This window comes from Leptosomus discolor, chromosome 7 (genome assembly GCF_034619465.1).
Source record: "Leptosomus discolor isolate bLepDis1 chromosome 7, bLepDis1.hap2, whole genome shotgun sequence".
NCBI classification, from domain to species: Eukaryota; Metazoa; Chordata; class Aves; order Leptosomiformes; family Leptosomidae; genus Leptosomus; species Leptosomus discolor.
The window spans coordinates 7817164-7831101 of NC_141397.1; the positions used below are offsets into that span (position 1 = coordinate 7817164).

At 42.0% G+C, this 13938-nt stretch overlaps 1 protein-coding gene across 1 annotated transcript in view; it reads left to right on the top strand.

Moving 5' to 3' along the window:
- Nucleotides 1-12726, top strand: part of ITGB8 (integrin subunit beta 8) — a 62507-nt gene extending 49781 nt beyond the window's left edge. The window contains exon 15 of the mRNA XM_086468102.1: nucleotides 12553-12726. Within this exon, the coding sequence (XP_086324228.1) occupies nucleotides 12553-12726 (174 nt within the window). The remainder of the gene's footprint in view (nucleotides 1-12552) is intronic.
- Nucleotides 12727-13938: the final 1212 nt, after the last annotated feature.

The window sequence follows — 13938 nt, forward strand, 5'->3', positions numbered from 1 at the left end:
GCCAGTCTGATTTATTAGCACTAAAGAGTCATCTCCTGGCCCCTCATCCCGGGGAAACTGTGGTGGGTGGCAGAAAGCAGTGTCTTCCTTTTTGCAAACCATTCTATCATCTGCTCAGCCCAGAGCATAACATGGCCTCTGATTATTTTCTTGGCCTTGAACTGCATGATTCATGAAGGACGGTTACTGTTTGATAAAGATGATGTGTATGCAAGCTGATAAAACTGAATGATTAACCACAAAAGCATAATATTGCCAAGTTATGTCACATATGCTTATTGAAATCGGTGCATGTGATGTGTTTCTTTCGGCTTTACAGCTTGCCAAGTCCCCCTTTGGGGCCTTAAGCCTCTTGTTTATGCCTCAGCAATCTAGAGAGCCCAGGACCTGTTCCTGAGTGGGGTTCCTCTGCTCTCAAAACTTCTCACAAGAGCAACCTTTCCCACAAACCCCCTTCTGATTCTTTAGCCTTTGACCATAGCATTATTCTGAAAGCTTCACCAAGGCTGTAAGATATGTGGCTGAACTGCTGAGGAGACAGGGGACATGTCAGTGGATGGGTTTTCCACAGAATTTTTAGGCACACCTTCACTTTACTCTGCTCTGAACAAAGCAGGAATTTCGGAGACTTCTGCAACTTAATTATGGTGCTCTCTAGATTATCCTTGTCTTGAGAAGTGTTTAAGGTTGGCTTCTGTCATTCTGCAGCTACACCCAGGCTCCTGTGAAAAAAAAAAATTCCCATCTTTCTCATCTTCTTGTGCATCTCTCCATATCTAAATTGGGCTATCAGAGAAAATTTTCCTCACTGTGCCTGCTTTGAAAATTGCAGACACTGAATCAGAGGGCTTCATCAGCAAAGAGCTGATGAAGAGACCTTTTTTATTTTGGGGGAGACAAGAACAAGTCAAAGTCTGTAGTGCAAAGCTAAAAAGAGCATCTCTGAACCTGGTCAGATGCAGTCACATTCCTCTGCTCCTTTCCAATATTAAGAAGCCAGGGCCGTTTCTTGTTGAACCAGCCAGTCCTCAGATACCCACAGGGGTTCTCCTGCTGTAAGCTTTACATCTGATACCCTCACAGCTTCTGCAAGGTGTATGCAACCTGCAAAACCCAGAGACACATTTCCTTTCCAGTACTACCATTCTGATGGCAATTTTTGTCATTTGTAAATATTTCTTCATATGTATCTTTATGTGTGTGTGTATGTCTGCTCATTCCATCCAAATTAACTTTTCCTCAGCATCAAGAAGTCTATCTCCGATTGCTAAATAGCCTGTCAGACCAAATTATATAGCTACATGTACTATATATACAGATAAAGCCTTACATAACTTTTCTGTATTTAAAATGGGATTCCTCCCCTAATTTCTCATGCATAGCAGGATCTTCCTTTAAAAATTCCTATACATATCCCATTTTTGGTTAATGGCTAGGCTGCTATCACGTTAAAAGTGTGACTTGAAGTGTTCCCCAATGTTCATCTCCTTGAGTCTTTGCACTTTTACCTTTTTTGCCTGCTGCCTTGCACGTTAAACCTAAAGCACGGAAGACAGACACAGCACCTTACACAGGGATCCTCTGTTCACGAATAGGTTCTAATCATGATGTTTAAAATAATAAGTGAATTATTTCTTTAGCCAAGGTATTCCTCATGCCTTTGAAAGTGAGGTCTTGCCTTTTAAAAAGGAAAGAATCACTAGGTCAAAAGAAAGAAAAGATAATGTGTCAGACAGATCATTTTGCAAACCAAAAAAAGTGACATTCTCAGAAGGAAGATTTATGCTCATGACAGACTGAGAGTGTTTCATCCCGCCTAAAGTGAAAACCAAGTAGATAAATTTCCAGTGGAGAAAAAAAAAAAAAGAAACCTAAACCTTTGGTTTCAACAATTCTGTCCAAGGTTCAATTCTGTGAAATCGCTGGGCTCTTGCAGTTCAGCTGAAGACTATGTTAGGAGTGAACATGCTGAGCATCTTCAAACGTCAAGTCCATGAGGACCCCTTTGAGATCAGATATATAACAGATTAGGAATGTTAATGTAACATGTGTTATATTCCTTCTTCAAAAAAAGTGATAGCTTACAGAACCTGTTTGGCAAGCCAAAACGTAAGAAGCTTTATTTATTGTCTTAGTTGATGTTCCCTCTTGGATCACAAAGAATTTATGCTAGCAACTATTGTGGAGTATTCTTACATTTTCTATATATCCCCTTTTCACTCACCAGAAAAATAGTTTTCATTGGAACTACCTGAAAATAATACAATGTGTAATTTACTGTAAATTCCTGTACTGCCCAGGAATTTTGCTTGTCTGGTTAGCTGGCTTTTGTCAAGTGTGTTAACGTACTCAGTTATTTTGGGGGAAAAAAAAAAAAAAAAAAGAAAACTTAACAAATAGCTGTTAACATCACTCGGAATGTCTCGAAGGAAAGTGTGTTACTGAGTTTAATTGCTATCATTTAAGCTATTCGATACATTTGGTGACCTAATTCCTATGGAATTCAAGTGCTGTTACCTTGCCAAATTTTACTCCCTACTTGGTCACTGCCCAGTTACTGCTGCCTCCTTAGGCCAACACAGGTGCTTGCCAGCAAAGTGAAGTCTGCAATGTCCTTTGAACCAGCAAGAGAAGGGAATTGTGATTCTTGAGCAAGCTTTGGTGAAGAAGAGAGTATTATAATTTTTCTTTGATTACAACACCTGAGTTATTGAAGTTTTATTGGATATAAAATTTATGGTCAATTTATACACAGCTACTCCTGAAGTCACTGGTGTAACATAGCTGAAATATTGCTAATTCTAAGGGTTATTGTATGAGGGACTTGCTTTGAAGAATCTGAGGGGAGACCTTATTGCTCTCTACAACTACCTGAGAGGACATTGTAGAGAGGTAGGTGCTGGTCTCTACTCACGTGTAATTTATGATAGAACAAGAGGGAACGGATTCAAGCTGCACCAGGGTAGGTTTAGGCTTGACATTATGAAAAAAATTTTTTACGGAAAGTGTTGTCAGGCATTGGAATAGGTGGTTAAGTCACCATCCCTTAATGTGTTTAAAGGTCATTTAGATGTGGTGCTTGGAGATACAGTTAGGGGTGTGCTTGGTAGAGTAGGGTTGATGGTTGGACTTGGTGATCTCAAACGTCTTTTCCAACCTGAATGATTCTATGATTCTATTCTGTTTCAGGTCTCTGATCGTGATTCTATGAATTTTTTTTTTTTTTTTAATTAAGATCTTTTTGAGATGTCCTTTGGAATTATATTTTTCAGGTACTTCATTTCCCCAGGGTGCCTCCCTACACGACGTTAAAATAACGTTTTCATTTAGAGCATTCACAAGGAAGGTGAGTGGCACTGTGCCTTCCTTACCTTAGGGGTACAGAAGTGATGAGTGCTCTCACAGCATCACAAACAAGTTCTGACAAAAGTACTTACTTTTTATATCAGTCCCCCAGAACAGTCAGATTTTTTTCAGATCTAGTGTCCATCTAGCCCAGTGTAGCTGTCTCCAACAGTGGAGACGAGCTGCCATAGGACGCGTAAGCAAACTCCAAGAGCATACTACTTCCCTGAGTTTCCCCCAGCCTCCATTTTTCAGCTGAAGGAATTTCCTACATCTGATTAGTTTGTTTAATCAGTTGTAGATTAACGTAGACGAACCACCTGTTTACACAGGAACATAATGATGTCAGTCTTTTCCTATTCCTTTTATAACACTTCCTAACATTGGTATGACTTCATTTGATACAGAATTTTCATGTCTTTCTCCTTAACAGAGGTCTTATACTGAATTACCGTCCTACCATGTTTAGCTCTGACATCACTGAATGAAGGAAAGCTGATCACTCACAGCTATCTTGAATGCAAATGCTAGCAGCTTGGTTCTCCGTTGGTTCAAGGAGAATCTTTCTCTCTTCTTCACACCTTCTGCTTAGTCTGCAAGTAGCCCCATTCCTAGTGAAGCAGAAATCTCCTCCAGATACCACCCTCATAGCATTACAGCTTTGCCTTTATACTTCTCTCTCCAGTCCTGCATAGGTACAGTGTATGTTTCAGAGAAAGTTCCTACCAAAGTCCTGGTCTCCAGCCTTTTTTCAGAGCACAAAAGTTTTTGCCTCCAGAATTTCCTAGCTTCCCGTTTCTTTACATGGTTGATGCTCAGCTGAATACTACCGGTTGCAACCCACTGCCTCCAAGGTTTACCAGCTTTGCACTAAGTAGGTAAATTGTATGTTTGTCTCTATGTCTGAACATCTGTTTGCTAGATGAGAGCATCTTCCCCCTCTTCCCTTCCTGCTTCACATCCTAATTCCGGAAGGGCACTCGCATTAAGAGAAGGCACATATATATAATCCAGGTAAGAGAAATCTGTTACTGTAGGCATGTTTCCTTTCACTTGCTAGCATGATATTCCTAGATATCTCCTCTGTCAGCCTAGATCTCAGCAGAAGTAAATTTCTTTTTTGATGACTAAACTGTTCAGCAACCTCAGTGTGTCCTCAAGGAATGTCTCCATTAGCCCACTTTCCTCTGGGTCAGCTATCCTACCCTGATATCCATACACACGTGTGCTGGCTTCCCCACAGGGGCAGTACTCATATAAGTCTCCCTCTCTCCCTACAGGAAAAGTACTTCTTGTCTTCTTCCTTCCTTTCACCTTTCTGAATAGGTGCAAGAGCAATTCCTAAAGCAGTCTCTTTAGCCAGCTGCTCCTTCTTCCATCAACCCCCCATAGCACAAAAACCAGAAAGCCATCAACCTCTTCTGCTCCTGTCTCTCTACAAGAGGGAAAAGTCTTGTCCAGCCACTTCTAGACTCCTACTCACTCCGTACTGGAGCTGATCTTAACAGGGGAAAGCATCCTCACCTTGCCTCTGGCTTTATACCTGTGGCTGGCTGGCCTCCTCTCACTCACCCCCCTCCAAAGGCTTCCCAGACTGGGTTGCTGTCCTTGAATGCCCTTGGTTGGCTACTTGATTGGCTAATTAGCACCTTGGCTCTATACAGTGGGTTCTTGAAAAGCAAAAATTTCTTAAATGTGATATTGAATTAATTCTACAACCTGCAGAGTTGTAAGAAGGATGTGGAAACAATTTTTATTTAAGGAGACGGTGAGATTGAGTAACCCTTGCAACTAAAAGGATTGCAATACTTTTGATTTTCCCATAACAGAACAAAGTTCTTTAGCTTCTGGCTCGGCCTATTACTTCTTTTTAGCTTTTCTACCTACTAGCCAGTCCACAACTTCCCACAATAGGGAAGGAAGGTGCCCACATCATCACAACAATTACCCAGCAAATCTGCTATCTCCTGGCTAAATTTCTCTGTCCATTCTCCATGCTTCATAGCACAGCTCCTTCAGTGTCTAAGCCTGGTTTCCTGTGCATTGATTCTGCAACCTTTGGGATCTATCCATTCCTGTCTTCAGAACTTCTGTAAAAGTATTGGGGGGGGGGGCGGCACAAAAAAAAACCAACCTTAATCTGTGGTTGGGTAACTTAGATTCAAACTCCTGTAGATCTTACAGAAAGGGCCTAGAAATCTGAGAAGGTTTCAAGGGTTGGGAGCCAGAGTTACAGGATTATGCCTGAGTCCCATAGAAAATGAAGTTTTTATATATGGGTTTATAAACTGTCCTGCTGTAAATGATATCACCTGATAACCAGGTCATTTGGTAAGTGAGACTCCCTGAATCCTGAACTAAAGTTTTAATTAGACACAACTATGGCAACAGGAAGGATTGTTTCTAAGACAAGAATTAAAATGAGACAAGACAAGGGTGCATCTGAAAACAGTTAAAACAAGGATTATCATGTCATCTACTATAGTGACTATCACCTTAAAAATGGTCTTTTGGGATTGGGAAAGCCTTATTTCACTCCTAGGCTTTGTTCATAATCTAAAGTTCTGAACGTAAAAATTTTGGCAGAGATTCCTCCAGCTTTTGGCACAGCTCAGGCCCAAATTCACTCCTACGTTTGTTGAATCCCAAGAAGTGGAAAATTAAAATAATAAGAAAAGACTACTGGGCTAACTCTGAAAGTAAGAGTCAGCGGAAATCTATTAAGATACTTTCCACAGTGTGAATCTCTAAGGCTTTTCCACACGGGGTGAGTGTCAGGATTAAGGTAGACGTCTTGACAGGCTGGAGGAGTGGGGCTGTCAGGAGCCTCATGAAATTCAGCAAGGACAAATGCCGAGTCCTGCACCTGAGGCAGACTAACCCCTTACACTGATCCAGGCCAAGGTCTGCCTGGTTTGGGAGCAGCTCTGCCGGAAAGGATCTGGAAGTCCTGGTGGACACAAGCTGAATGTGAGACAGCTGGGAGCCCTGGCACCAAAGCAAGCCAACAGCATCCTGGGCTGTGTTAACAGGAGCGTAACAGGTAAAACAAAGGAAACAATTTTCCCCCTTTACTTAGCACTCATTAGTACTACTTTACTAGCAGCACTTAGTACTTAATACAAGAAAGACGGTGAGAACCTTGAGCAAATTCAGTGAAGGGCCACCGAGATGGTTGGGGTTGCGGCACTTGCCCAGTGTGAGAAGAGACCAAGGGAGCTAGGCTTGCTCAGCCTGGGGAAAAGATGGCTTCAGGGGAGCACGGGGCAGCCTGCCAGGGCCTGTGGGGAGGTTATCAAGAAGATGGAGCCCACCTCTTCACCAAGGTCCATGGTGAGATGATGGACATAAGTTGAAACAGGAGTTTGAGACTAGATGTAAGGAAAAATCTTCATTCTGAGGGTAACTTAGCATTGGAAGAGGTTGCTTGGAGAAGCTGTGGGGCCTCTGTCCTTCAGTGTTTTCAAAACCCAACTGTAAAAGTCCTGAGCAAACCGATCTGATGCAGCGTTGACTCTCCTTTGAACAGTAGGTCGAACTGAGACCTCACAAGGTCCCTTCCAAACTGAGTAAGTCTGTGTGTCTGTGATAAATGTGGAGCCCAGTTAACTCCCAAGAAGACATTGTTGTTCCCTCCTGTTTTACCTGCATTTACTTCAAGTGGCTTGCTGTATGCAAGTGGTAAGCAGTACAGCTAGCAACAGCTTACTAAGAATCTGCTGGGAAGGAAAAGCTGCAATTTTCAAACTCCTTTACAAAGCAGACAGGTCCTCTTGACTGAAGAAATAGCTATACAGGGAAACTCAATACAATGAAATTTATAGCATATGTTGATTTTTGAATGTGTATTTCTCATCTGGCTCTGGAAGAGTTTTGCCATCTAAAGCAAGGGACCACATTCTGCTCTGAGGCATACAGAAATCCCCTTAGCTTCAATGGGAATAGCATATGCATAGCTGAGGGCATAGTTTGGCCCATGGTCAATAGCCTCCTAAAAGCTTTTTTCCTACTATTTTTTTTTTCTTGCAGTGTTCGTCTTTTTCCTTTCCAAAGGTTCTGATGTCATTCCTGTTGCTGCAGTTATAGAGTTCAATTTAGTGGGAACATCTTTGAAGTCTTAATTAGATTTCTTGAGAAAGACCACGGGTAATCTGAAATACAAATTGACAAGATCGCTGCAGGCCAAAACTGTCATGCAGCAATATTAGACCAAATATTATGCAATTGTTCTGTAATTCATGCTCTCTTCCCACTCATGATTTGGGTTTGAAAAGCTTGCGGAATATATATGACATATCAGAGAAGTGCCAAATGTTCCTCATATAGTCCATTCTCACATTTCCTATGGAAAACGTCCCTCCCTCATTAACCTGAAGTTTGTCCGTTACGCCAGGGTAACACCATCCGTGTCCACAAAGCTGCAAAGCGTAACTTCTCTCCCTGCAATTTAGAAATACTGTGAAGGGTATTGTTAATTTATAGGGAATTTAAAGGGGACATATTGCACGTGTATGAGAAACTTCACAACAGACTGACGTCCACCATATGTCAGCAAAGCATGGAGTACCAGTGTAAAAAAAATTCCCAAGGAAAGTCTCACATGTACATGAGATCTGTTCCGAATGCAGTGTCCAAGGCCAGGTACAGACTGCATTCATAGAGCTCGCAAAGTAAAATAAAATATACGCAGCTGGCATCTACACCCTTTTTTGAGATATGTGTGATTATGCAGAATAATTCATGTATGACTATAAAAACTTGAGATTTGAACCTTACAGCCATTCTGAACCACTCCTGGCCTTGTCTGTCTGCCATGGTGTTTGCAGCGGGTGTGAAAACAGGTCTGATTTGCTTTTGAAGGCAGGGACAGAGGGCAGGGAGAGGAGGGGATGAGATTACACACTCACACACCCATGTTTTATTCAGGTGGCCACTCACAAGGCGCACTGGGAAGTGCTGGGGAGAGGGGAGAGATGCTATATCCCATCGTCTAGTATCTCATCTCCCCAACCATGCCCAACAAGCAAGTGTCTCTGCTTTGCAGCGCAGGAGGGACTGCTTTTACACTACAGCAACACCTTGCTTACAACTGCAACATTTTCAGCTCAGAAGATCCTTAAGTGTATTTGCAAACTCTGAAGTTAAAATATACTCTTAGTAACTTACTGTTAAGCCATATTCTGTCTTCGGTGGAATAATGACAGCGAAGGTTGTGTCAGGCTTGTCCCAAGACGTGGCTGTCTCCACGGGCTAAGCTCAGCCGTGTTCGTCTTGAAACATCACCGCCACCTCACGCTGCTGCGCTTGAGGAAGGGGTGCTGTAAAGAAAGGATCTGTTGGCTGAACTGCTGCAAGAATCTAACTAGAGAGATGGTAATGCCACAAGACAAAATACCAGTGACACACCGGCTTTCACAGTCCGGCAGCTGAGCAGAGAGCAAGGCACCTCTATGCTGGTGGCCAGTGCTTGGTTCACGTCGCCTCAGCACTGTCCCCACTGGTCTGCCAGGGACGGGGACCCCGGGCCACCTCCTCCCAAACCCTCACTTTCCTTGTCACTCACTGTGGCACCAAGCAGGCGTGACCCTATTAAGATATTAGGAGATTGTAGCCCAGGGTTGTATGGCCACAAGTCATTACTAACACACACTGAACAGACCAGGGAAAAACCATCGCATTTTTCCCTGTAAAAACGGGGAACAGATACAACAGAAACCATAAAATGGGTATGCATGTTGCTCAGGGTCACACAGAATTTTTTTTTCTTTTTTATTTGTTTGTTTTTCTCTTTCTAATCATCTATAATATTGCCTAAACTATTGGGATGCAGCAGTAACATTTTTCTTACTAAATTGGGATCCTAAGGGGAAAACACTTCTCATAAATTTTTGAGGTAAAAACAACTGCAGGGATGACTGTAACTGAGGGAGAGACTTAAGCCCTTAACTGCTGACTGAGAGTTTATAAAAAAATAGTTTGTCAGGGAAAAGTATGATTATGAGAAAGCCTAATCCACTGTCAACTATTTTATTGCATTTCAGAATCATATTGCAGGCTCCAAGCTATTTTAAATATTAAGCAGAGGAATATAACAGAGAGTTTCTATAAACAAGGCAAAATGCCACTCATGATAACTTTAGGAAGGCACTCTGATACTGCAGCAGTGAAGGTAGATTGATTTCATGGGGAAAAAAAGGACAAGATACTACATATATGTCTATTTTTATCAATGGTTTTCTTTTCCTGTCAAAAATTTGACTGATTGACAGTCTAAAGTGAAACTGAAAAAAAAAAAAAAAAAAAAAAAAATTCTCAATCTGGTGTTAATTTCCCATTTTATATAATAAAAATGCCAAGGATGAGGCTAAAGTAAAGTAATATTGAGTTTAACTTGACTTTTGCATCTGTGCCTTGTCTGGCGTTTTGAGATTGCGTTTTGTTTAATAAACAAGGAGAAAGGTAGAAATCTTAGATTAAGATTAAGACAAATATTTTCCAAAAGCATGCATTATTAACTTGATTTGTGAAGGACGTATTTATGGCTACAATAAAACATTCTTTAAGTTCTTTAAGATAAATTCAATTCTAAACCAACTCATATTAATTTAATCTTCCTTGAAACTGAAGTTATAATGCAGTATATACCTGTATGAATTGGAACTAACAAAAAATAGAGTTGCAATTAACTTTGCAGTGTTTAAAGTTAAAATAAACCAGATCTGCTCTCAGTTACTTTATGGGCTATATATTTATAGAAACACATGTCATCAGCTTACTGGCTTACATTTTCCCACATTTTCAAGCACAAGTGCAAAAGCTACATCTGACAAAACCTGGTCTCTTTGCAAGTATTCCTGGCTAATGGGTCAATGTAAACTTCCTTGGCAGGGTCTGCAAGGGCGAGACTTAGAGAGGTGACCAGTGACCCACATCTTTATCAGCAGGTCACGATGACGGCAAATGCATGGTTCAACCCATGATATTTCCTTTAAGTTTAAGATCCCAGAAGGTACCTGAATGTGGGATGTTAGTTCTTAAAAAAAAAAAAAAAAAAAAAGAGAGAGAAAAAGGACACTTTAAATTTTTTTTTTCTTACAACTTAATCCTGCAATAGGGTGTGGGCTAACTTGGGAACACAAACCACTCCTGAGACCGGTGGTCTCCATAGTGGCAAGGTGCAGGTTCTTCACTTGCCACTTCACAGTTGTTCACGCTGCATCAGGATAGTAAAAGGGAAGGGCGAAATCTGGCAGGATTTAAATCAATAGCATATCTCTTGCATCAGTATTGCTGTGCTTTCATCAGGTTTCCGAGAAACTCAGTGTTGCAACCCAAGAAGGTAGCCACCTTAAGGACAGCTCATACTGGTTTCCTTTGCACTGTTTTGCCACTGATGTCAGAAGAGCCCTTTGTGCCTCCAGCCAGGACACAGGGGTTGTTCACTGTAAACTGTGTAGCACAGAGTTTGCAGGAAAGGCAACAGCAGTGTGCCACGAGTAAGGCAGTCTCCCCTCCTGGGGAGCTGCTTGGTTTGTTTCAGGTGGACATGTGCTGTTTGAGTGACCAGGAGTACATGGCTTCAGAGCAAAAGATGAAAGACGCTTGCCAGTACAGATGCTATCACACATTTAAATCTTCACATGACAGATTAGCACAGCACGAAAAATATTAACTATCCCAAACCTATTGCCCAACACTTCTGTTTTGTAACATATTCCAATTCTTAGTCCACAGTCACAGTCCTTTTCTTAGGCAGTGGTAGGAGACCTGCAGTGCTTTTCTTCTGGTGGACTTGTGGCCATGAAAGTTACATTGAGCTGTTACTTTTCAACAGATAACAACTCTGATACTTAAGGAAAAACAAACTATTAAAACATCAAAAAGCCAGATTCACCCAAGCATCGTTCTAATGTTACTCTAGATGCCATTTATAAACCTGGAGTTATGCCATAATGAATCAGGCCTCAAAGCTATGCACTGTAAACAGATGGTTGTAACTGAATATAAGCTTTAATTCACATGAAGGGATCTGTTGCTGTTTGTGGGCTGTGGCATCAATAAAGCTCTGAGAATAAATTAGGGGCCTACAATATATTTCTTGTATGGGCTCTAGTCTCTTCACAATTAATTTAAATTCTCTATGGAGAAGTAACAGCCGGATGTAAAGAATGGAAGGCTTTTATCCACAAAGCTTTAATTTCAGAGACACCAAAAAACTGCTCATTTTGCCTGTGGATTCAGTAGGTCCAAATAACTCCGTGTGTACCTTTAACTCCGTTCAAAGTCAGGTTTTTAGATACACTGCAGGAGCCAAGACACTGGTTACTCATCCATTGTGGGCGACACAAGCCCCAAACAAAAAGACAGGCCCTGCCGCGGGTGTCCATCGAAGTCAGGATGATCCGTTTGGGATGCTGTGGACAGGAGGAGCATTGGTTTGGGGGCATTTGGTGGGTGGCCCAGAGTGACAGGGTGGGAAGCCACTCTCCATTGTTTTAGTAAGGCCACATAGATGGGCACAGATGTGTGCCGAGCAGCAAGGGGGCAGGAGGGTATAGGGTTGGGTAGGACCCACCCAGCCAAAACGCCTCACTTGGACCTCTCTGACCTACCGTGCTTTCCTCCCCACTTTCTGTAGCAGCTGGTTGATAAACCAGGAGGGGGATGAGAGCAGCATAGCAGTGCTGGGGGGCCAGGGCCAGTGAGGGCCAGCTCAGGAGAAGCCTCATGGGCAATCCCAGCCCCAGCTCAGGATTTGGGCACTGTGACCAGTGCCCCATCATCCCGGTCCCTCTGCTCAGCAGCAGCAGCAGCGCCCACACAAAACAGCTGCTGCTCTTTCTGTTAGTGTATGATACTCCTCTTTGCCTCTTTCTCTGCATTTTAAATGTTGTGAGGAGAAAGAATTCGGATCCCTAACTCATATGCCTTCTATAGGAGAGCCAGCTTGTGCACTGGAGACTGGTGGTGTGCCAGGGCTTCTCCTTACAGAGAAGTGAGATCTTGCTTTATGCTCATGCCTCGGGTTTGTGTAGGAGTCTTTGGTAATATTAAGTACATGTTTTTTTCAGTTTCATCCAGTGGTTTCAGGTCTCAGGGGTACTACTCCTTTTCCCTGTCAAGGGGATCCCTCCTCCACACATGAACTGGTCAACTATTCATACAAATACTGTTTATTCTTCTGGTTTTGAATTATGCCTATTAAAGAATTTGCTTTGCTGCAAGAGCGGCGTCCCTGGGATTTGGAACTGGCCACATGCCACCATTTCCAAATGCAAACCCTTGGAGCTACTCTCAGCTTTTCCATCATGGCTTTGTGCTTCTTCAACCTTCGTGGATATCATTACTTATTTATTTCCTCTTTTTTTGATGTGCATCTGAAACTATGCATCTGATTGTGCCTTTCAGACTTTAAAACAAGTAAAAAAAAAAGTATGAGTCATGCATCTGATGAAGTCTGGTTGCTCTCCAGCCACCAAAAGCCTCCCCAACTTTCCCTAATAACCCCAGCACCTTCCTTCATGTCCTTGTTTATTTGGCTGGCAGACCAGAGGTTGAAGCAGTGCATGCACCCATCGTCAGGCTGGTGTGCCAACAGGCTAGCAATAGCCAGCGTTCAGAAAGCGTAAGGGGGCACTGCTGTATCCATGTTTTGTGTCCCTATGTACCGTTTTATTCCGTCCCAAACCGAGAGAAATTTCTGCATTTAAGAACTGTAGGCTGCTGTCTTCTTTCAGAAGTTATTAAAGGCAACTGGCCAACTGAAAAGCGATGTGATCGTGCAAATCTCTCTCCTGCTTTTTTTAATTGTTATTTTTTAGAAAACCACAATAAAAGTCAAATCAGCAGTTCTTAAGCTTTTTTCTGCAGTTGATTTGGGCAAACAACGGTGCCCACCCACTTTGCAGTTGTCGCTGGGTTTATATCTCCCTATGAACAGTCAAAATCACAGCTGAAAATAGAGTTGGGGAGGAGAGGTCCCATCTGAGCAACAGGCTGCCAGTAAAACCTATCAAAAGGACACTGCTGCAGTTGCTGTGTTTTACTATCGTACTACCAAGGTTGAATATCAGCCTTTTATGACTGCTTTTTTCTTGGACTACTGCTGGGGTAACTAGTAACATCTCATTGGAGGTAAGCATCATATGGCATAGCCTTCCATGCTATGCCTTATAGAAATCTTCCTCACTTTTCCTTAAGGGAGGAAAAAAGTTCTGGATCCAAAGAATGTCAGCAAGAATGAAAAGTAAAGTCATTACAGTACACTCAACACCATGAAATAGAGGCCTTGAAACAAAATAGGCAATGAGGTTCCAAAAAACTCGACTGGGAAATTTGGGACACTTCCATAATTTCAATGTTTAGATCTATTAATTGTAATTTATTTTTAAAACAATAAGTATTTGATCAGGAAGCCTAATTTCATTTTGTTAGACCTGTATACTTCTACGTTTTCCACCATTTTATTTTTTTCCTTTTTTTTTTTTCACAAATTTGAGGACAGTGGAGCTGCATAAACAGGAGGGAAAGCAAAGTTCAGTGTTGTGACGATTGCTCAAATAGTTGTTTTGGTTGACTGATCTGTCAAAGTAG